Raw genomic sequence first — 23,618 nt, 5'->3', positions numbered from 1 at the left:
CATATTTAATCAAATATACCAAAAAAATAAAAAAATAATTTTTTTAAAGTGAAAAAAAATGATAAAATAAAATAGGTAAAAAATGTCAACTACCCAAAATACCCTTTCTCCTCTTTTTGCAAACAATATTTTCTTTGGCCAGCTTCTGGCGATTTCCTATTTACAATTGATCTCTCGATTTCACTTTCAGTTTTCTTCTCAAAATTACAGCCAAATCAACTCAAAATTCTCTTCAATTTCTTCATCGAATGACCATAATGACTCCTGCTCCTACCGATGTAAGTCTCAGTATTTCTTGCCCTCTGTATGATTTTCTAGTCAGTATACACAGGCATGTTCGTTTGGTTGTTTCAATTTTTTTTTTGAGTTTTAGTTTGTTTTGTGTGTTTAAAATCAGTTTAGGGCTTGTTTCTGCTTGTGGGTTTTCGTTGATTTCAGTTTTTAGTTTATGTTTATTGTTTTAGACTGTATACAGACATGTATACATGTTCAATTGGCGGATTCAGTTTTTACTGGAGTTTTAGTTTTCTGTTTTAAAATCGATTTGGTGGTGTTTATGCTTCTGGGTTTTTGTTGATTTCGTTTTTTTACTTATGTTGGGGTAGCAGGAAGAGGAGGAGATGCTTGTTCCGCGTTCAGATTTGGTATTTGAAGGACCTCAGCCTATGGAAGGTAAAATTTGAAGTTTTTAATTTCTGGGTTTGTTTTAGTTTTTTTTCAACTATGACATTGCTAGGTTTTGGAGACATTGTACTGGGATTTAATGGTTCTATTAGGTTAAATGTTGGCAAATAGAGAAATGCAAGGGAAAAGGACGCAAGAAGGAAGTAATTTGTCTGTAATGATTCTAAGCGTTTGAGGGAATAGTTTTTTTTAATGCCGTGGTGTCTAGGCTAGCTTATGCACACCTCGACTAATTCCACGGTCTTTGTCCAACAAAGGCAAGAACAGATGGAAAGAGATCACCTAGTGTTTTTGTCACCTATTGGGATTTGAATCTGAGACGTCTCATAGTTCTTGATTCACTTCATTGACCACTAGGCCACACCCTTTGATCAATTGAGGGAATAGTTTTAGGAGGAAATTATGATTCCACCTTGTATTTTTTTTATGGTTATTGAAACACCCTTGGCGAATCCCACATCTACGGGAGAGATGTTGGTTATATAAGAAAACAAGTCTTAGACCCTAGTTTTAAACCCGTGCAGGCTTAGGTCCAAAGCGGACAATATCACTAGTGGGCTGGGCTGTGACAAATATGGTATCACTTATGAGTGCCACTCTGCATGCGACCTTGAACAACGGTGAGGCAAATCTCAACAAGGACGTTGAGTCCCTAAAGAGTGTATGAAACACCATAGGCGAATCCCACATCAACAAAACACGGGAGAGATGCTGGGTATATAAGGAAGCAATCCTTAGACCCTAATGACGTGTTTTGAACCCGTGCGGGCCTAGGGTCAAAGCGGACAATATCACTAGTGGGCTGGGATGTGTCGATGTGATAGTTGTACATTGTTGGTAATGGTGAAATCTCGTCCTTAAAGAATCCAAGGGTTATGAAGACGGCAGATTTCCTAGTATCTGTTTTGTTTGCCGTTTGTTGTATTTATATGTGCTGGAATACATGATTTCAGTTCTTATTTTGTATGATCATTGTGTTTTCACTATTTTTCTGATGGCGTGTTTGATGAGTGACGTGTGGGAAAATTGAAGATTCCTTACCCTTTGCAGTATTTGTTTAAAGTTAAACCAGAGCCACTTTGTTGTTTCCAGGGTATCTTAACTGTTCTGTTACATCTCTAGTGTCATGCTCATGTAGCATATGGGCATTTGTTCCATGAATATGTCTTTGCAGATATAGGGACCAGGGAAGGATTACAGACTGCATCTTAACCACAACCTGCCAAATTTTATGATATTCAGCCATCAGTTGATTGTTCACTATATATTATGCTAATTTCTTGAGAATGGGCTTTCAAGTTTTTTTCTAATAGTTCCTCCTTAATTGCTTGTTAGCACAAGCAGAAACCGGCAATGATGTGGAAAAGCAGCCACCAGAGGATCCTCAAACTTCAAGGTTTACTTGGAAGATAGAAAACTTCTCTAGGTTGAATGTAAAGAAACTATACTCTGACCCTTTTGTTGTCGGTGGCTATAAATGGTATTGTTAATCTCTCCATGCTACTTGCAAGTTTAAAGCTACTTCCATAATCCCATGATGACCTCTTTTCTGCTGTTTTTGTTTTGCCAGGCGGATTTTAATTTTTCCCAAGGGGAACAATGTTGATTACCTGTCCATGTATCTGGATGTTGCTGATTCAGCTAATTTACCTTACGGGTGGAGTAGATATGCCCAGTTCAACTTGTCAATTGTTAACCAAATTCATAACAAGTACTCCATCAGAAAAGGTACTTCAGTAAGAATCCAAAATTCTGATGATCTCGCCGATAATAGAAAACCAGTTTCAGTTGTTTACTTTATGGTGTGCTTGCGCCAATGCTTTTGTATTCTTTACTATGACCTTGGCTGTTGGTTACCCTTGTATGCCATAAAAGAGGTGATATTTTATGCTATTCAAAACAGTGTCCACTAGAATAATTTGGTTTTGGGTCTTTTGGCTATACTTTGTTGAGGAGGCAAATATCATATTGTCTTTCTACTACCGATTCATTTTAATGACAAGTGTGAATATGTATCGCCATTTGGTGCAACCTGATCAGCTCAATGTATCCCCCCCCTCCCCCCCAAAAAAAAAATAATAAAAAAAACGGAATTGCAATAAAAAACTTGTTTCTATAGTCATGGTCAGTAGCTGCTAGAGTGGGGCCTGTTTGTTGAGGATCTCTTGACTAACATTTGTAAATAGGAAGTTGTAAGTTCTATTCCTTAAAAATTTAAATATCAAGTTTTTTTAATCTATGTACTCTTGCCTGCCAGTTACTGTTTTCATTTTCTGCTGCTTTGTGGATTGCTGCCATTTTTGCCTGCTGTGTGTAATTCTGTTGTGTAGAGCAGTGTACCCGATTTGGTCCTCCTCCTTCAGAGGTTAAAAGAAACTTTCTGTTGATAGGAAGAGAAGAATAGTGTAACTGATTCTTGAACAGAAATGATGTTTATTGGTTCTTTGTAAAGAACCTAAGAAATGAGAAGTCAAGAAAACGCAATGAAGGAAAACTACCATATACATAGCCAAGCTAGTTTTGTTACTCTCTTAGCATTCTGCCTCCGTATTCGAAAGCATGTCAGTGCAACCATAAGTTCTTCCTTTGCATTTGTGTGCAAGTTAATACAAAAAAAAAACCCGGCCCTTGATTCAATGGGACATATTTGGTTGAATTTCTCGAAGTTATGCTGTTTTGAGATAGTACAACAACTACACCTCAATCCCATAGGGTTGGCTATATGAGTCCTCACTAACCATGCTTTTCCATTAAAGCTAACTCATAATATCATCGTACTAAATAAAAATAAAAGTGAAACATAATAAATATATATTAAGAAAATAATTATAATAGTAAAATTTCATTATATTTTTACAGGCATATAAATCTATGATAGGCCAAAATACTCCTAGAAAAATAAAAGGTTTAAAATCAATGTACTAACAAGACTAAAACCTATTCCCAACTAGTAGATAACACCTATATGGATTTTTTTCTTCCATTGTGCCATATCTTTAACCAAGTCCACATTGATTCCAAGAAATTGTAGGTCTTTTGAGACAATTTCTTGCCATGTAATTGTAGGTCTATCTAATATCTCTTCAACAATTGCGCTCACCATAGTTTCATACTTATGAACTTGTGCATTTGTAGGTCGACGTAGACATGACCAAACCATCTCACTCGACTCTCAAACAACCTTTTCTCATTTTATCCTCAATATGTGCTACTTGTACCTTCTGGTGAATGTGGTAATTTTTAGTCTTATCTAATCTTGTATGACCACACATCAATCTTAGCATTTACATCTCTGCACCATTCATCTTCTGAATATGTTGGACTTTAGCAGCGCAACATTCACTATGATATAACATTACAACATACCATTGTAATCCCATAAGTGGAGTTTGGGGCAAGAATATCAACTAAGTCTGGCCCATGTAGGTCTCGAACCTGCGACCTTTGCGTTATTAGCATGGCGCTCTAACCAACAGAGCTAATGGGCCTTGCCAAAATTTATTTTACTGAGCTAATTCTAACCACTATGACATTTAACATTTCCGGTGAAAAAGTTATTTTATGAAACTTAACTTTTACTTTGGTAGGCATTATTCTATAATGTAACACTTTGATAACACTTCCCCATTTCAATCATCTTCTTTAATTCTATGAATAATATACTCACAATGCATGTTTTCAGTTTTACTTCTACGTCTCCTATAACCCTCACTCTCTAAAGTGCTTCTCCATAGCTTAAGCTTTTTTGACACCCTTGCTTTTTTCGTCAATTAACACATTAAAATCAACATATAACATGTAGCATGGGTGGGACCTCATCTTGTATTGTATTGCTATTTCGAGATAGGTATTGTAAAAACTATGGGACTAAGGTCCTTTGACAGTCATGTGACTCACATAATTGATTATTTCTAAAGGGAAAAATTAGCAGATAGAGAACGGAGGGAGTGACACCACCAAAATAAAAAAGAAAAAAAAACAGAACACCACCACCACCACCACCGAACTTGATAAGTAAATTTTGTCTCCTGTTATTTTCCTTACTTTTTATTTCTGCTTCTGTAAGAGAGACTAGGTGAGATCTGTGTTGCAACCAAAGTTCTTTTTGGTGTCAAAAATGTTTGTTTTGGTGAAAAGGGTATGAGTTAGACAACATTTATGTGGTTACTGAACTTCTTGTGCTTGGAATTGGTTGTGGCTTTAAAGACTCCCGTGAATGAATAGGAAATCTTTCTTACCCCTCATTTTGAGCATGGTAGATATATGTCATTCTCCCCATTTATGTTAAAAAGAAACTGTGCTGTCACAGAATGACCTGTTGAATCGATTGGATACCAAATTTAGCATCTCTTTTAATGTCTTTGTTGTCGATGTTTAAGTACTGTATTGTAAAATTTAGAGGGGAAAAGGGTCATATCTCTCATGTAAAGTTTAGTAAGTGTATATTACTGGTGTAGAAGGAGCACTGAAAAATGCCAAGAATATATCTTGGAGCTGTTAGACTCCTTTCAGGCATAGAAGCCTACCAGGTATGTTTCGCTGTACAAATACCTCATCACTGGGGATTGTATACTTTGTTTAGTTCTTGATTCCTTTTCTACCGATTGAAGCTATATTAGGTGCTGAACAAATCTCTTCATTGTTTGGAGTCGATTGATTCCTAATCAAGTCCTAACTTGAAGTATATACAGTGAAGAACAAAAATTGTTTGGGTTCGAGGCAAGGTCATTCTCCCCTGTTACGAAGTTCTTCTGCTCTAATATTAGAGATAAGGTCAACTTGTAGTATTGACTCATGCAAAGCTGCTTCTCTAAAGTTGGAGTCCAATCACTCTCAGTGAGAAAAAATAAGTTTGGAAGGCACGTTGCCTCTGTCTTTGCAAGTGTTCAGTAATAGTAGTATAGTGGAAAAATTTCACACTTGCGCAATAGGTGCATGATCTCTAGTTATTTTGAGTTTGAGCTCTTAGGCAGTATATGATTGTTTATAATGTAAATGTAGGCAGAATCAAATATTTACATAATTCTTTTTTGGCTAGTTCCAGTTTGTGTGATTTTATTATTGTCAGGCTGTTTCAGCTAAGCCCACAACTATTTGAAACTGTCATAGTTGCATTTATGGTCTAGTAGGTTTATATAAATGTTATTCTCTCATGCTTTACAGAGACGCAACACCAATTCAATGCAAGAGAAAGTGATTGGGGTTTCACATCCTTTATGCCACTTGGTGAACTATATGATCCAAATAAAGGTTATCTTGTTGATGATACATGTGTTGTTGATGCTGAGGTAACTGTCCGAAAAATTGTTGACTATTGGTCGTATGACTCGAAAAAAGAAACTGGCTTTGTTGGACTGAAGAACCAAGGAGCTACCTGTTATATGAACTCACTTCTCCAAACTCTCTACCATATTCCTTACTTCAGGAAGGTTAGCTACCTTTTATCCATTCTATTATGGGGCCGATTGTTAAATTTGTATTAATTGATTACGAAGTTTTATTTTAAATTCAGGCTGTATACCACATGCCTACAACTGAAAATGATATGCCCTCCGCTAGTATCCCTCTAGCGTTGCAAAGCTTATTCTATAAGCTCCAGTACAGTGACAACAGTATAGCAACAAAGGAGTTGACAAAATCATTTGGATGGGACACATATGATTCTTTCTTGCAGCATGATGTGCAAGAACTCAATCGTGTTCTCTGTGAAAAGCTTGAAGAAAAAATGAAGGTAAATCAAACTTCAGTTGGTTATTGGTGCTTCAGTAATTTCTAATTGACATGATCACTCTTTTTCTGCTGTTAGGGTACTGTTGTGGAAGGCACTATACAGCAGTTATTTGAAGGGCACCATATGAACTATATTGAGTGCATCAATGTGGACTACAAATCTACAAGAAAGGAGTCATTTTATGGTTTAGTAGATCAGACAAGCTCCTGATGTTGTCTTCTATAACCATTTAAGTTTTGCACCTTATGGTGTTCTGTATATATTGTGTGTGGCAGATCTTCAGCTTGATGTCAAAGGCTGTGCTGATGTTTATGCTTCTTTTGATAAATATGTTGAAGTTGAACGTCTCGAGGGCGATAACAAGTACCATGCGGAACAATATGGTTTGCAGGTAAGATAGCACACTAGTCTTGCAGTTCCAAGTGCTCCTTTAGTTACTCTGGGAAAAGTTCGCATAAGTTCCTATAAAATTAAGCTGCAAGGCTGCAACTACATTTGGCAACATTGTCTCGTATTTCTTTTTATCTTCTCCAGTTGGTTGATCTATTGAAGGTTTAGGCTATTTTTCCTAGGTTCACTTATCTAATGTTACTATTTGGTTGTTTCAGGATGCTAAGAAGGGTGTCTTATTTATGGATTTCCCCCCTGTCCTGCAGCTTCAGTTAAAGCGCTTTGAATATGATTTTTCGCGGGACACTATGGTGAAGGTCAGTTTTAACAAGGTCCAGCAAATTTCCAATTTTCTAATGGTCCACAATATCTAATTTTCATGCTGAAGACCGTTCTTCAGCTCTAATGCCCTGCAATTGGAAGCATGGAGTGTACACAGTTTTAGAATTCAAACATAAGGTTACAACAACAGAAGAAGACTGTCAAATCACAAAATCAGCCCAAAATAATGGGAAAACATATTAGGACTTCATCAGAGCTTGAAATTCAGTTGGAAGGTCACAAAAATAAAACAAAATTTGATTAGTCAGTCTGAGGGATTGATCTTCTAATGAAGCAAGTTAGGATTTTTCTCATCTAAAATGCAAGCCAGTAGCAAGACATCTTTAGTGATATTCGCAAAGCAGTCATTAGTAAAAGTTCTGTAGATAATGGTATAGATTTCTGTAAGAATAATGAAACAGATTTGTTTTAATCGTTCATTTCCATTTATATGATGACTCTCAGATGAAAATGATGGATCCATTCAGATCTTTCTTGTTAATCTTCAAGAAGTTTTGACATATAAAGCTAGTTCTCGTTCTTGACATCAGTAGGTTAAATACATTTGCATTGTTTAATCACAGAACCATAGCGTGTTTTATGAAATCTAGAGAAAAGGTGTACTTATTGATTGCCAGTACTTTCATCTCAAGGTTAATTTACTTAATGACGCTTGAAGAGTGTACCTCTGGGTGCTTATATATATCATCAAAGGTAGTATTCTTCTGTTTATTCTCTCAAGAGATAAAGTAGCTTATCGTCATCAAAAAGGATAAAACAGCTTATATTTTGTGCTGTGAAGTCTTAGTAATGCTTTTATTTAATACAACTTTTGCAGTATTCAGTTATTACCCTCAATGGTTTTCACAATTAGGGGTAAATGGTTGCTAAGGTTAGAAAGATAGAAGCAATGAGTTGGGGGTTCTTAAAGAGATGTAGAAAACAAGTACGGTATCAGTTCAGGGTACATAACCGCTCTTTGCAGCCTCGGTCCAGAAAAGGAAACCAAAAAAAGGATGGAAGGATTATCTTGCTGCTTATGTGCAAGCTCAAGTTGAAAATATAAATAAAATAGGAAGGACTCTTGGGCTGCAGCATTGATTGTGGGAAGTGAGAGTTGAGAAGAAGCTTTTTTACAACCAAAGGGAAAATAACCAGTGAACATTAAGCTTGCATTTGGACATGTGATGTCAAGTCATGATTTCAAAATCAGCATTTGTATATGCGATTTGGGATCATGATTTCAAATCCCCAATTCTCCAAAAAACATGATTTGGGATTCCAAATCACGATTTCATTTTTTTAAAAATGTAACACTTGACCCATAAGTTTATATTTTGTAAAAAAAGACCCGTCATTTTATATTTTACAAAAAAAGACTCATGCTCGGGGTGAAGTGATTGTCCGTACCATGTGAAATGATTATATAAAAGAATTACTAGTTACTACCATTGTTGACTAGTGGGTATTTATAAAATTATGTGTATTTGAAAGTTTGTAATCACAGACATCTATTTATAAAAAGGAACATGGAGATTTGGGGTTATTGATGCGGCAGCGCCTTAGGATATTCCAATATCTTGTTTATGAACTATGGTTTGCTCCTTTGGAAAGATTGTATAAGAATTGAGGATTTTTTGATAGTTTTCGCTAGGGTTTTCATGTTTATGAGAAAAAATGTCTTAAAAAATTCAAATTGCAAGTCCAAACAACACTTCAACTTAAAATTAATCAGATCTCAGATCATGATTCCATATCACATGTCCAGACGGGGCCCTAAGTTAAGCAGAAAAAGAAAAGCAAATTATTGTGGCACTGCTGTTTATGCATATCAAACATGCTTTAGAAATTCATATAACACAAACCTGATTATATTGGGGCTTCCTTGTTCATTTAAATTTTTATTCAAAGTTCATTCCCCTATAAAACTAGGTCTAAACCTTTCTATAAAATTGTGGGTTTAACAGCTAGTTGCTCGTAGTTGCCTCTAGACAATTAGTAGAAATTTGATGGCGTTTTTCCCAAACTTAACTATGACCCTGTCATTTAAAGCCTAATGTAGGTGCATGAACTATATGTAGTTCTTTAGAATATTTCTTTCTTTTTCTGGTATACCTTTAGGTTATTTTTTTCCAATAAGCATTTTAATGATATTTTGATTGTTTTCTGCAAATGTTATTCAATGTTCATTGCATTTCTTGGTCAATATGGTGGTGCTCTTGTTAAAGTAGTGTGTAACCATTGGTGATGCATGTAAGAGGAATTTTCTAAATACAATCTCTTTTCTTCAAAGTTAACCCACCCTTTGTAGCTTTAACTGTTCAATGGCCTTGCACATAAGGTGTATCCTTCTAGGCCCTCTGTTAGATAAAGTACCATCAATAGGATGAGAGTTACAGAAAAAAGTAGCAAAAGTACTTGTCCGATTACTGATATTCATCATTTGATACGATTTTATTGTTTGGTGATGCAATGTAGATAAATGACAGGTATGAATTCCCTCTGCAACTTGATCTAGATAGAGAGAATGGTAAATACTTGTCACCTGAGGCAGATGGAAGTGTCAGAAACCTTTACACACTTCACAGGTATCAGATGCTCAAGAAAGTCTTCATTATATCTTTTTGTGCTAAAATGTTAATGTAATATTCCAGTTCAAGGCATATAATTTAGATGTATAACTATTTCCCACTCGGTTCGATGAGACTCCTAATTCTGTAAATGCTAGTTAATGAGGGCCCTTAAATTCGTCCCAGAGGAAAATAGGGTCTGTTTACTTACATTTGGTCTAGGAGTCTACGTGTCTTGCAGATAGCTTCTAAATTTGGGATTACTTGTCTTCAACAAGTCGTGAGTTGCAACATCACTAGATAGGGTGGGGCATTTAGAATTTTTTATTTTATTTTTAAGTACTCTTCCTTTAATTTTTTTTTTCTTATGTCACCCTTTTCAGTGGTATTGGGTTAGCATTTCACTTGAATTTTTTGTTTCAGCCGTTTGATTTAAACAAACAAGTACATGCTTGTCCTGTGCAAGTGTGCATGCCTTCATCCTTCTTGTTTTGTCTGTGAATGACCTTACTCAAGAATTGGCCGTCTCTTCAGGGATTGCAAAGGATTTTACACTGTTTATATTATTTTTACTTCAGTAGTATTTCCAAATTTAGTTAGAGTTCTACAGCTGTGAACGACTGCCTAAAATACAAGATTCTCCTGCTCTAATCTAAATATTTCCAATTTCACTTGGGAATGAGAATGTCTCAGTCTCTTTTGTGTGTGTGTGTGTTCCTACATTGAAGTTTTGGCTGAGTCCTATTTATTGTTAAGTAGGAAATAATAAAGGGCGATGCTATGACAACTGGATATGCTCTTTATGGATGAGCCAGTAATTCCTGATTATGATTCAACACAACCATGCTTGGCCTAGTCTATTAAAAGTTTAAAACAGACTTCTGGATGCCTAAATCATATCTCAGATTGTCCACTACTTTAGTGTCTTGTGTGTATTTTAAGCTATGAATTCACATAAAGTTCTTTAGCTCATTCATTTATTTTCCTGGCCTCTTGATCTTTTTCTTTTTTTGGGGAACTTTTTTCCATCTGCAGCGTATTAGTCCACAGTGGTGGTGTGCATGGTGGGCACTATTATGCTTTCATAAGGCCAACTCTTTCAGATCAATGGTAAACATTTCTGAGTTTGTATCTGTGCTCCTGAACTTTTTGTATGACAGAATCATGCATTCAACAGATGTATCCTTTTTTATTTTTCTGTCAAGGACAGCTGTATTCTTTTTTCATAAAGCTATCTTCTTATTAATGTTAAGTTGCTTTGCCCTTTTGGTGGCAGATAAAAGTGATAGTAGACTAGTAGTTGACAATCCTTTAACAATGCTTTTGAGATTCTGCTTTTCAATAGCCACCCATAAATCTTCACATTACTGTTCTTCTGTTTAATTTCTCTCAATAAGGTAATAATTTAATGAACAACAACAACAAGATACCCAATGTAATCTCACAGGTGGCGTTTGGGGAGGGTAGAATGTACGCATACCTTATCCACTACCTTGGGGAGGTAGAGAAGTTGTTTCCTAAAGACCCTCGGCTCAAGTAACACATATCAAAGCAGTTTTTTTTTAAAAGAAACAAAATACAGAAGTAAAGTACACATAGCAAAAAGAGAAATCATTACATAACATTCAAAAAAGGACACTAACAAACAAAATAATGTAATAACTGAAGCAAAGAAACAATAGGCAATAACAGAAATCGAAGGGCAAGAAACTACGAGACATAAAACTACTGCTACCAGTATGCCAAGGAGAAACATGTATGGTGCACCAAGACTATCCTGCAATAAAGCGAGACAACACTCAACTACCTACTAACCTTCTACCCTAATTATTGACCTCCCTACCCTCCTATCTACGTGTCCTCGGTAAGCTGAAGATGCACTATGTCCTTTGTCTAATCACCTCTCCCCAATAGTTCTTCAGCCTACCTCTAACTTCTCTTAACACCTTGTTTGGATGGTTGTTACCCAGTGTATTGTATTGTATTGTTAGTTTGAATACAATGTTTGTTTTGATTGTTACTTAAAATCTATTGTATTGTATTGTTTAAATCCATCGTTAGGTAAGGACGAAAAGACCAATTTTATGTAACGATTGATTTGGTGCAATTGCGTCGTTACATTAATATTTTCTTCTCATTTTATCTTTATTTATTTTTTAATAATCATATTTCATCTTTTATCCTACATTTTCATAGTAGCTCTACCCTGTACCCTACCTTTTTTTTGTATGTTTATCTTTCAGATTATAGATTTGTGACATTATGTAACGACGGCACGATACAATCTATCTAACTTTATTCATTAAAACAATACAGTAGGATACTATACAATACAATACCACACATTATGAAACAATACGTAACAACCATCCAAACAAAGTGTAAATCCACCACTGCCAACCTCTCACACCTCCTCAATGGGGCATTTGTGCATCTCCTGATCACATGCTCGAACCATCTCAGCCTCACTTCCATCATCTTCTCTACCACGGAGGCTACTTCCATCTTGTTCGGGATATCTTCATTTCTAATCTTATCTCTCCTAGTATGCTTATACATCCATCTGAGCATCCTCGTCTCCACAACTCTCTTCTTCTGAACATGAGAATTCTTAACTGGCCAACACTCCGCCCCATACAACTTAGTCGGCCTAGCCATTTGTAGAACTTGCCTTTAAGTTTCGGTGGTACATTATTATTGCACAAGACTCCAGAGGCTCTCCTCCATTTCATTTGCCCTGCACCAATACACTGTGATATCTTTTTTTTTAAATAGGGAACTTTGTAATCACTGAAAGAACTCATCAAGAAACTGATGAGGAGGGATTATACATTGTGTGATATCATCGTCGATTTCTCCATTTCCTTGGATTAACGACCCAAGATACTTGAAACTTCCTTTCTTGTGGATGACCTGTGTATCAAGCTTCAGTTCTACGCCAACCTCATGCATTACAAGGTATAGTAATTTAATTGAATATGTAAAATATGTGGGATTAAATCCTAGCTACTAGCAGTACGCCAAGAAGTAGATAAGCTACACAAACAGTTAGTTGTCTACCCGAAGGCATCCAATCTTCAATAGAAGCAGAAACTTCATAGGTGCACCAAGAATTTACTAAAAATAAGAGGTTATCCCTCAAATGTACACAGCTAGGATGTATACCTTCAAACATTCACCTAGTCCTTTCTTTCCAAATGACCCACGTGAGAGTTGAAGGATTCATGCCTTGTGTCTTCTCCTCCTCCTCCTCCTGAAAGCCATTTACTCTTTTTTTTTTTTTTTGAAACTGGTAACATTGTATTCCTTAGCATTAAGGGCTATGCTGGCCACCTCCAAAAGTGTTAGTTACATAGAAAAACCAACAAAAAAACAGGACTACTTACAAAGCTCCTATGAAATCCACTAGTTAAATTTCTTCTTCTATGTTCATTTCTTTACACCAAAAACCTAAAGTGGTAATTACTTTCCACTTAATCTTCTCTATAGTGCATTCTTTCCCTACAAAAATTCTCTGATTTCTCTCCTTCCAAATGATCCACCAGATACAAGCAGGTACTGTTCTCCACCACCTCCTCTGGTTCTTCTATCTATAAATCTTTATCCTCAAGATTGGGTTCTGAGTCCATCATTTTACTCTTCTTTTGTTTCCTCACCTGATAATACCTTTGGCCTTTGAATTATAGTACATCCAGTTGTATTTAGCAACTTATGAGTTCTTGCTCTAACTGTGCTATAAACCCGGGGATGCAACTTAATGCTTCTTTGGAGGCATCCTAAGCTGTTCTCTGGAGGAGAAATATTAAAAAAATGCAGGAAATCCCCAGGGCTGATGGGTATTGACACCTCTATTTGTTGTAATGATAAAGAGACCGAAAGCCTAGACAGTCTTCAAACAAGAATTCACACTTAATTAAGGCAGACTTTATTGAGTTTAGCTTGGGACCTTTTACAGTTTTATCATCCTTTAGTCTGTATAGAGCCAAAACTGTTTTGTTGCATATGATTTTAAGATTACTCATATAAACTGGTTGCCAACCTATTAGATCAGCACCTGCTAGCACTAACTTGTAGCTAACTTTTCGGAGGAGCTTGTATTTACTCGTAGTGATTGGTTTTCGTAAAAGAACACAAAAGCGGCAAGGTTGGCACCTGTTTGAGAGCAAACTGCAATTAAAACACACTTCAGTGGGAAAAAAAAGGCACAGATGAAAAAAGAACTAATGGACCAGGAAATTAAAATCATTGCTACTAAGCGAAATGTGTGAAATAGAAAAATGGTGTTAGTTAAATCAAAAACTGCTTTAAATTTATGATTCTAGCGAAAGGCTCAAATTTTGGTTCTAATTCAGACAAGTGACTACTTTTTAATCTTAATTTTCTGATCTCCGGTGATTACTTGTTGGAGATCCCTTTGACCTCACAGGAGTTATTCCTGTTGGAATAATTTCTTTGTAATGCTTAAATCATTGGTAATTATAAAGTTATTTAAAGTTGTGGTGCATGAGATACTCCTTGTGAGGTAATCTTTGTGTTCAAACGGACCTAATAAAGTTGTTTATAGTTGTGGTGCATGAAATACTCCTTGTGAGGTAATATCTGTGTTTGGCATGGCATAATCTACTAATGGCCTCTTGACTTTTTAGTCCAGAATTTTTTAGGATGAGTATTTTATGATTCAATATTTGGCTAATAGTGTACTTTTAGGTACCTGGATTTTTGGGACTCTAAAGTTTTGTGCTTTGAATTGAAATATATACCATGTTTCAACATGTATCTTTTTCTTCCACATAACTCAAATTAACCTGATTTTTCCAGGTATAAATTTGACGATGAACGTGTGACTAAAGAAGATGTGAAAAGAGCTCTAGAAGAGCAGTATGGAGGAGAAGAAGAGGTGATTCTTGATTTGATTTTACTCATTCACATCTTTTCTTTTGATTGCAGATTTGCTGAATTGTTTCTCATTGATCGTCTCTTTTTAATTTATATAGCAGTTGCCACAAACAAATCCTGGATTCAATAATACTCCCTTCAAATTTACAAAGTACTCAAATGCTTACATGCTGGTCTATATTCGGGAAAGTGACAAAGAGAAAATAATGTGTAATGTTGATGAGAAGGACATTGCTGAGCATGTCAGGGTAAGATGCTGACTGCCACATGAGTTGTTTTACTTTATGTTGTTGCATTTGTTTATTGGTTTGCCGCTGACTAGACTAATGAACATGTTATAGGCAAGGTTAAAGAGAGAACAAGAAGAGAAAGAGCAGAAGAAGAAGGAGAAAGCAGAGGCACACCTTTACACAATTATAAAGGTATTTTCTTTAAATATTCTACCTTTTTCAGTGATTACTGGGACGAAAGGGTGGTGTTTAAGGTGAGAACTTTTGTACCTAACACATCACCTTTTCAGGTTTCTCGTGATGAAGACCTCAGACAGCAGATTGGGAAGGACATATATTTTGATTTAGTGGATTATGACAAAGTTAGGAGTTTTCGCATTCAGAAGCAGACACTTTTTAGCATTTTTAAGGTAACATGATATTCTTTTTAGCTGTATCTCTATTTTTGTTCCTAGGTGTTGTCATGTGTATCTTGATTTATCAGGAATTAACACTACTATAGAGGTGGGCGTAGGTGTGGAGAAAAAGTTAGCTTTCTTAAACCTATGCTTTGATTAGCCTAGCCATCTGTGTCTTTGTTTTGGCTTTTTGACTTATGGCTGCCCAAAGTAACATTAGTTCTGTGTTTTTGTGTCCATTATTGATGCAACATTAGGTTAGGGATCTATATTTTTGCGATTCACTTCCTTAGACTTTAAAGCAGGTGAAATCTGTCTTGACTTATGAAAATAGAAAATTATTTGAAATCTGTCTCGACTGTTGAGGCCTTTAAACTTTTTACATGGAATCAAGCTTAGACGTAGTGGTTACAATGCCTCTGCTGACTAATTATGTTGCTGCATGCAGGAGGAGGTTGCCAAAGAATTTGGTGTACCGGTGCAATCTCAACGTTTTTGGCTATGGGCAAAGCGCCAGAATCATACATATCGTCCAAATCGGCCATTAACACATCTCGAAGAAGCTCAAACTGTAAATATTTCTCTTTAAATTATTAGACAGATCCAGTAAACTGTCCTTTTACCATGATGTTTATTGACTTAAACCGGATGTTCCATACATTAGACTCCTCATCTAGGGTTTGTGGAGACTCAGAGTTGTATAACCTAGTCCAATAAATCTAGGGTGAATACTGAACTTACCTGTATACATCAACAACTACTATGTGTCAGTCCCAAATAAGTTGGGGTCATCTATATGACTCCTCATTTCGCCATTTAAACTTAACCTGAACCCTTTTTTCTAACCAAAAAACAAAGAAAAAAGGATCTGTCTCCTTAGCAATCTATCTGCTGTGCCAAGACTTTCTGTCTTTCATGGGATGCTGATGTTTATTTATAATTTGCAAAGACAATGTAACTTCAAAAGGTGTGACATCTGTGTTAAGGTGACTTAAATCAGGACATCACTGATCCCCACAAACCCCTATCTAAAGTCATGCTGACAGATCTCTGTGTTTGCTCAATTACCTGATAAGTTCTACACAAATTTAGGTTGGGCAGTTGAGGGAAGTGTCAAATAAGGTTCAAAATGCAGAGCTAAAATTGTTCTTGGAAGTGGAGCTTGGACTGGTAAAATATTCTTCACAAGTTTTTCCAGTGAAATGCTAATTTAAAGTTTTCTTTTTATCAAGCATTATTTAATAGCGTGTGCATAATTACAAGGACTTGAGACACATCACTCCACCTGACAAGACAAAAGATGATATTATGCTATTCTTCAAGATTTATGATCCTGAGAAAGAAGAGCTGAGGTAATATAAATTATATTCTTTAATGTCCATTTTAATTGAACATTTATTTTTGTTGATTGATGATTTGTCTCTTGTACTGAAGGTATGCTGGAAGACTCTTTGTGAAGGGAACGAGTAATCCAACTGAAATCTTGAACAAACTAAATGAAATGGCTGGCTATGCCCCTGATCAAGAGATTGAACTATATGAGGTTTGTTCCTAGAACATCTCTGGGTATTATTTTTTTTTTGAGTGAGTATCATCACTTTTTTGGAAATTAGAAGTTTTAGAGATGCGTTAGATAGGCATCCATGCCACTCCAGAACTTGCAGTTGCTCTGACAGCTGTTTCCTTTCCAGCCTTGTTATGCTGGTCATCATCCAATAGTATCTGGATTTTCTTCCTTTAGCACATATGCTTGCACTTGCTTGTGCCTAGGTCCAAGATTAAATAAATGGTAAAATGTCTTGGCATTTCTTCTTCGCACTGGCTTTTCTCCTTCAGGCTCTTATTATGGACTCGCCCCTCTTCCTCCTCATTGGTTTATAGTTGTCGAAGTGGTGGCTTTTAAGAGTTGTTATTTTACTCGTTTTTTGGTTTTTTGATCAAATCCTTGGTTTAGATTCGTTTGCAGTTCATGAGAAACAGAAGATTCAATTCCTTTATAGCTAAACAACAATAGGAATGTAGAATAGCGTTATATGTGTGGACCCAGAAACTTAAGGCTTTAAACTGAAGACCAAATTAGTTAGAATTTTTGTTACAAAATTTCAGACGGTAGATATTGTTAGGGACTGTAGTGATAGGCCTTCCAATTCAAAGGAAGAGCTTAAAACAAAATGACCACTATGTGGTCAAACTTTTGGTTCCTCTAGAAGCTTATGTTCCTGATTGGTTCCTTTACTTAAATCGTACCTTTCATTTTCCAATTTGTGTGTGGGCCAAACATATGTCTAGGAGCTTATTTCCTGATGGTATCCTATGCAATCTCGACATGTTATAGAATTCATATGATCTTAATTCCTTTTTACCGTTTCAAGTTTGCTTTTGGATCAGAATCGCTTTCCGTAATTTGGCGACCTAACAATGCCTAGAGCAATTCTAAATCTTTAAGGGGACTATGTTTGATCATTTCACTAGTTCATTTGTGCTAAATCTCACTTTTGCTTAATTTTGTTCAGGAAATAAAATTTGAACCGATTGTCTTGTGTGAACCCATCGACAAGAAATTTGCTTTCCGAACGAACCAGGTATACCTAAACTACCATTAAGTGTGTAGTGGCAGGAGATTTCATTGATTTGTCTGATACTCATTTCTGTGCAGCTTGAGGATGGTGATATAGTATGCTATCAGAAATCCCTTTCTTCTGAAAGTCTCCAGAAGTTACGGTATCCAGATGTTCCTTCTTTCCTGGAGTATGTTCAAAATCGCCAGGTAATCTGTGTATAGATTTATCAGCTTGTTTTCTCTTCCATTTTGTCCTGTTAGCTATGTTTTCAACATTGCTGGTAATGGATAACGGATATTACTTTCTTTTTTTTTGCCTTAGATAATGGGATACTGATTAGTGGCCCTGGTCGCTCAGATTACTTGTATCAACTTAATAGATGAGAGAGAGATGTTTTGAGAAAACTTGCTGACTTCTCCGTAAATTGCTAAAGAAGTTTTTGATAGGCATAGCTGCTACATTTTAATATCTTATAAGATTACGTTGTTTGAGCTGGTTTCTTTTGTTTAGAAGCTTTGTAGTAACTCACAGTCTCAAATTTCCATGAAACATTTTAATTAGTGTTGCAACGAAAAATGATTGCTTAGATTTGGTCACTGACCCTGCTAACACGGGATGCTTTGTGCACTGTGCTTCCCTTTAAGAAAAGAAGTAGTTTACTGAAATTTGATGATAAAGAAAAAGGGGGTGGCTTGTATGATGTTTCTTACCACTAGAAGCAAAACATGGACGTCACCATGTCTATATCTCAAAATTTTGACGATAAAAAAATGTGAACCTTACTTGAGTAGAGAAAATAGGCAGTTCCTGTCTTCCTGACATATATTTTATGTATTTTGAAGTATGTTATACGTAACTTAAGTGTTCCTTAATGGGCTAGTTTCAATTTGATCGCCAAAGTTCTATCGTTTTTGGTTTTGTTTTAAAGCCGGAGGCCATAGCTGATTCTTTGTTCCTTGCATTCACTGTAAATAAACTATTTTTGGATGTACTATTTACCAACATTCTCTTTTGCTGGTTTACATCAATAATACACTTTTATTACTTATCTAAAAAAAAGTTTTAACTCGTGGTTCCCTGGTAACAAAGTCGAGTTCTGTTTATAACGAACAGAAATTTGTATATGAGATGGGTTAAAAGCATAAATAGACCTTACTTCCAAAAGGAACTTTGTGATGTCCTTATTCTGTTCCATATCCAATGAAATATGACACTAGAATTTGTCTTTAGCTTTACTATTTCTTTGTTAATTATTTTCTGATCTACTATAACATGTCTTACAGGTTGTTCACTTCCGATCCTTAGAAAAGTTGAAGGAGGATGATTTCTGTTTAGAGCTGTATGTTCTAAAACTTTGCATATGCTAATAATGTCATCTTACTCTTTTTTTCTTCTTTTTATTATATATTATAAAGGTAGAGTAGATGATTTACCACAAGGTTTTATCACTATTACTTTCTCAAACATTTTCTTGTTATGAAAAGGTCAAAGATTAATACATATGATGAAGTTGTGGAAAGAGTAGCTCAGCGACTTGGCTTGGATGATCCATCTAAAATAAGGCTCACACCCCATAATTGTTACTCTCAGCAACCTAAACCCCAGCCAATTAAGTACAGAGGTGTAGACACCCTTGGAGATATGCTGGTCCACTACAATCAGGTGAGTGTAACATTGACTAATAAGTATGAGCATTAGTTCCTGAAAGTCTAACTCTTTTAACTACTTGTTGACAGACATCTGATATTTTGTACTATGAAGTACTGGACATTCCTTTGCCAGAATTGCAAGGTTTAAAAACCTTAAAAGTAGCTTTTCATCATGCTATCAAAGATGAAGTAAGCATACTGCTCTGATTTTCATTGATTTACTCTTTTACCTTTCTCTAACCGAGAGCACAATTTTTTCCTTCTGAATTTTTGCTTTTATAATTACTCAAATTTCTCCTCCTTCGCTTTGTAGGTGGTCACTTACACTATCAGACTACCAAAACAATCTACTGTTGGTGATGTAATTAATGATCTAAAGACAAAGGTAAAATGGTAAACTTGGTCTGGTATTGCCTAGTTTCAACTTGTCTGTGAACTGAAAACTTACTCTTCTCCTTTATTGATGCTTCTATTTTGTTAGCTTTACTTGATGCTACTCTACTGTGCTGCATAACAGGTTGAGTTTTCAAAGCCAGATGCAGAATTACGATTGCTAGAGGTCTTCTACCACAAAATTTATAAAGTATTGATTTCAATCCTTCAACATTTGCTTCATTTTATACTTCTTAGCTAGGTCTTCTTATTTTGTCGCCGGAAATATTTGCCTCTGGAGAAGTCCTAGTCGTTATGACATAAGCTCAGAAACTGTTGAAGTCTACAAATAATATAAACAGTTAACTGATATATTTGTTTGTAGACATCGTCTTTGTCTCCATTCTATTTACCTCTTGTTTTAATGATTGTTTTCATGCAGATATTTCCAACAAGTGAGAAGATAGAGAACATAAATGACCAGTACTGGACATTGCGGGCCGAAGAGGTTCTCTCTCTTACACTCCCTTTTCTGATTCTCCACTTCTGTCCCTACTATATCTGCATGTGCCTTTATACAGTGGCCATTATGTTGGGTAAGGTAGTGAGTTTTCCTGTGGTCAAAAGTTTGAACACATATTGGTAGTTTTCTTAAAGTCAAAAGCTTGAACAAATATTGGTAGTGTTCCTGTGGTCAAAAGCTTTTATCCTTCTCTTCCTCACCCCCTCCTCTCAAACTAATTACCACATATAGATGCTGCTGACTTTGACTTACAAGTTGGTCATAAAAAAAGATTGAAATCATGTAGGGCCTTTACAAGCTACTGCTGTCATCGATAGTCTTATTATATAGATCCATGAATCTAAAGAATAGTGGTGTGAAAAAGCAGACGAGAATAAGGTCTTAGTTTTTTTTTGATACTCTCATCTAAATTGGTGCTGTAAAGAAAGAAAATGGACCTTGAGTTACCCCACCAAAAACAAATAAAAAATAAAAAATAGCACATTTGTTGATCGAGGCAAATTTAAGGCTAAATTATGGGGCATGCGAACCTGTGGTCTCACCGTAAAACTAGGTATTTTATGTATATATTTCATAAAATTGGTAGAATGTTATCTGTTACTACTAGTGCTACAAGAAAACTAAATGGTGCACTTGGTTGAATGTTGTCACCTAGAGCTAGAGGTCTAGGTATCAATTCCCACTTAATACATATTCTTCTTTCTTTTTTTAAGTGGTGCACCCATGTTCTACGAATCCTAGATTCGTCACTGTTTATTGAGGATTATCCAAAGGCTATTTAAGGAGACAACATCCCATTCCTTCAATCAAAGTGCGACACTTAACATCCCCACACTTCTAGGGTACATGTGGAGTGTGGACAATATAGCATAGAAGCCCAATAATAGCTAATGCTAAATGTCAGGTGTTGAATAGTATTGGCATGTTACTCCTTAATAACTTCCTTGACGATAAATATGAAGCGGCAACTCAATTACCTTTCTAGGGCCAAAAACACTATTTGACACTGTTAAATTGCAGTTTATTAATCTGGATCTTCTCTTCTTCCCTGCAGATTCCTGAAGAAGAGAAAAATCTAGGCCCGAATGATCGTTTGATTCATGTGTATCACTTCACTAAAGAGACTGCACAAAACCAAATGGTAAGATTCTCTCCCCCCATATCCTTACCCACAGGGAAAAGGTGAACAAGAAAAAAGGAATTTTGTCTCATGCAGCATTGTTTACTTCTTGACATTTGAAACAGCAAATTCAGAATTTTGGGGAACCTTTCCTCTTGGTTATCTATGAGGGTGAGACTTTAGCTCAAGTGAAGGTGCGAATACAGAAGAAATTGCAGGTCCCAGATGAAGAGTTTGCTAAGGTAATTTGCAACTTGACATTGCTTTATCTTCCTATGAATGGCTATTTTACTCAAACCAATTTACTATAATCGCTTCCCATTTTACGCATATATGGGTTAGTACTTGGTTTCCTTTATCTTTTTTTTTTTTGTTTGTTTGGGGGAGGGGGAATCGGGAATGGTTTGGATTAGTATGTATGTAGTTGATGCTTGGTTTCTTACTTTCATTTGTTTACAACTTTCAGTGGAAATTTGCATTCCTCTCACTTGGCCGTCCTGAGTACCTTGAGGACTCAGATATATTGTCCAACCGTTTCCAGGTACTAAACAACAACTCCCGCCACCGCTAAAATTCTCATTAAATGAATCTGTAATTATGCATCTTTGGATCTTTTTGTTAACATGCAGCGAAAGGATGTTTATGGTGCTTGGGAGCAGTATCTTGGCTTGGAACATCCTGACAATGCCCCTAAAAGGATTCATGCAGCATATCAGGTAATCTGAATGTTCGGTTATAACTCGTGGGCATACTCTGTAATTGGTAAAAGAACAAAAAATTAACAGCTTTAATACGTAAAGTTAGTTCCAGAGAGAGATTTGACTCGTGGACTCTTGAGGTTTCTTTATCATGTCTTTGGCGGGTTACGAGACTAGGAGTTCTCCTTCTGTGCAGCCTATGTTCCATAGTTGTCATTACTCATCTAGCACTTCAGAGTATTTCCATCTGTTGAGGATGAAGGCAAACTCTTAATTACTTCAAGATTTATCTGATTTTCTGTTGAATACCTCTGCTTCTATCGGCGCTTCACCTGGGAACATAACCTAGTTACATTAGTAGAATCTCTGGAAGGAATTGGAGAGATCAGAGTTCTAGTATTGAATGCAAAAAAGGCTTAACAACCGTATAAAAAGTTGATTTTCCGATTGAATGCATGTACAAATTGCAATGCTTTACTTCAATGTGCTCCTGGTATCGTCTCTTTGTTTCTCCATGAGATGAACTTTGGTTACTGTGAAGGTCTCTAGCTGTACCTGTCCTCTACTCTGCTGAGTTTTTAAATAAATGGGACTGGACCTCCTCATTTCTTAATAATACCTACTCTTTTCTTTCATGTTGCAGAATCGCCCGACGTACGAGAAGCCTGTTAAAATTTACAACTAACACTGCTGAAAATGAAGATTGTGAGATGGTTCAATGCTACGATTGACCATTGCATTTGTCGCTGAAGTTAGAAGCTAGTTTGAGTCTGTACAGGGTCTTATGATTTTTGTTACTGAAGCATCTTGTATTCTGATATGGATGTGAAGTTTGATCCTAATGCAGCATCCATATCTCAGTACTTGAACTCAAGTGATGCATAAATGACCTATCGATAACTCTCTCTCTCTCTGTTCAAGTGTAAGTGTAAGCGAGCCATACATTGGCAAAGAATTTTGAACAAATGAATGAATACATGATATATTGTGCTTGATTCAGTTCTGACTTTTATCTGAGGAGAAGAGTACTAAGTTTTCTGCCATTTTTGGGCTCTATAGATGTGATTTTTTCTGGTAGAGATTTTGAGGTTTTTGCCTCTGAAATTGTGTAACCTGAAGTAAGTTTGGTAATTTCTTGCTATTGTAATTAACCAGTAATGAAGAGTGACAAATTGTTTGTCACAAGTACCTGTTGAATTTTTGTTTTTTGTTTTCATGTGTCCATTGATAAGGCAATTGTGCAGCAATAAAGCTGGTTTCTGGAGCTGTAGTTGAAAGGAAATGATTCGTGTTGAAAAGTTTAGTAAAATGCTTTTCTATTAAATATCTGATAGATTCATTTGTCAATATCTGATATATTTTCTCTCAAACTTGACATTCAAGGATACAAATATATACTCCATAAAATTACAAAATTGAACGAAATATCAAGTGGAGTAGTAAGTTAAAGTGTACACATACATATATACAAACTT

General features: G+C 36.0%; 1 protein-coding gene across 2 annotated transcripts; it reads left to right on the top strand.

Annotated features, from left to right (window-relative positions):
* The first annotated feature begins 126 nt into the window (after positions 1–126).
* LOC125832896 (ubiquitin C-terminal hydrolase 13-like) lies at positions 127–23,340 on the top strand. 2 transcript variants are annotated; one of them, XM_049512079.1, is made up of 32 exons: positions 127–278; positions 606–672; positions 2,020–2,164; positions 2,255–2,412; positions 5,848–6,113; positions 6,197–6,415; positions 6,491–6,599; positions 6,691–6,806; positions 7,024–7,122; positions 9,605–9,714; positions 10,732–10,806; positions 14,515–14,593; positions 14,694–14,840; positions 14,934–15,014; positions 15,113–15,232; positions 15,669–15,791; positions 16,313–16,390; positions 16,484–16,572; positions 16,655–16,763; positions 17,734–17,802; positions 17,877–17,987; positions 19,065–19,120; positions 19,266–19,443; positions 19,518–19,619; positions 19,744–19,815; positions 19,948–20,013; positions 20,245–20,310; positions 21,380–21,466; positions 21,571–21,687; positions 21,912–21,986; positions 22,075–22,161; positions 22,787–23,340. In XM_049512079.1, exons 1-32 carry the CDS (start codon positions 249–251, stop codon positions 22,826–22,828), a joined length of 3,348 nt encoding a protein of 1,115 aa, XP_049368036.1. In that variant the 5' UTR covers positions 127–248; the 3' UTR covers positions 22,829–23,340. The 2 variants fall into 2 exon arrangements, with proteins under 2 accessions (XP_049368036.1, XP_049368035.1); XM_049512078.1 differs by having other exon boundaries at positions 14,691–14,840.
* Positions 23,341–23,618: the final 278 nt, after the last annotated feature.

The sequence above is a fragment of the Solanum verrucosum genome, unplaced genomic scaffold (genome assembly GCF_900185275.1).
Source record: "Solanum verrucosum unplaced genomic scaffold, falcon-dt-bn FXZP01000016.1, whole genome shotgun sequence".
Lineage (NCBI taxonomy): Eukaryota > Viridiplantae > Streptophyta > Magnoliopsida > Solanales > Solanaceae > Solanum > Solanum verrucosum.
The sequence above is the reverse complement of the archived record's forward strand: the minus strand, read 5'-3'. Positions and strand labels throughout refer to the sequence as shown.

Coding starts and splice junctions, on each gene's coding strand:
- LOC125832896 (XM_049512078.1), top strand. CDS start 249: ATGACCATAATGACTCCTGCTCCTACCGAT. Junction 2,165..2,254: donor GTTGTCGGTGGCTATAAATG/GTATTGTTAATC, acceptor TTGTTTTGCCAG/GCGGATTTTAATTTTTCCCA. Junction 19,121..19,265: donor GATGATTTCTGTTTAGAGCT/GTATGTTCTAAA, acceptor TGTTATGAAAAG/GTCAAAGATTAATACATATG.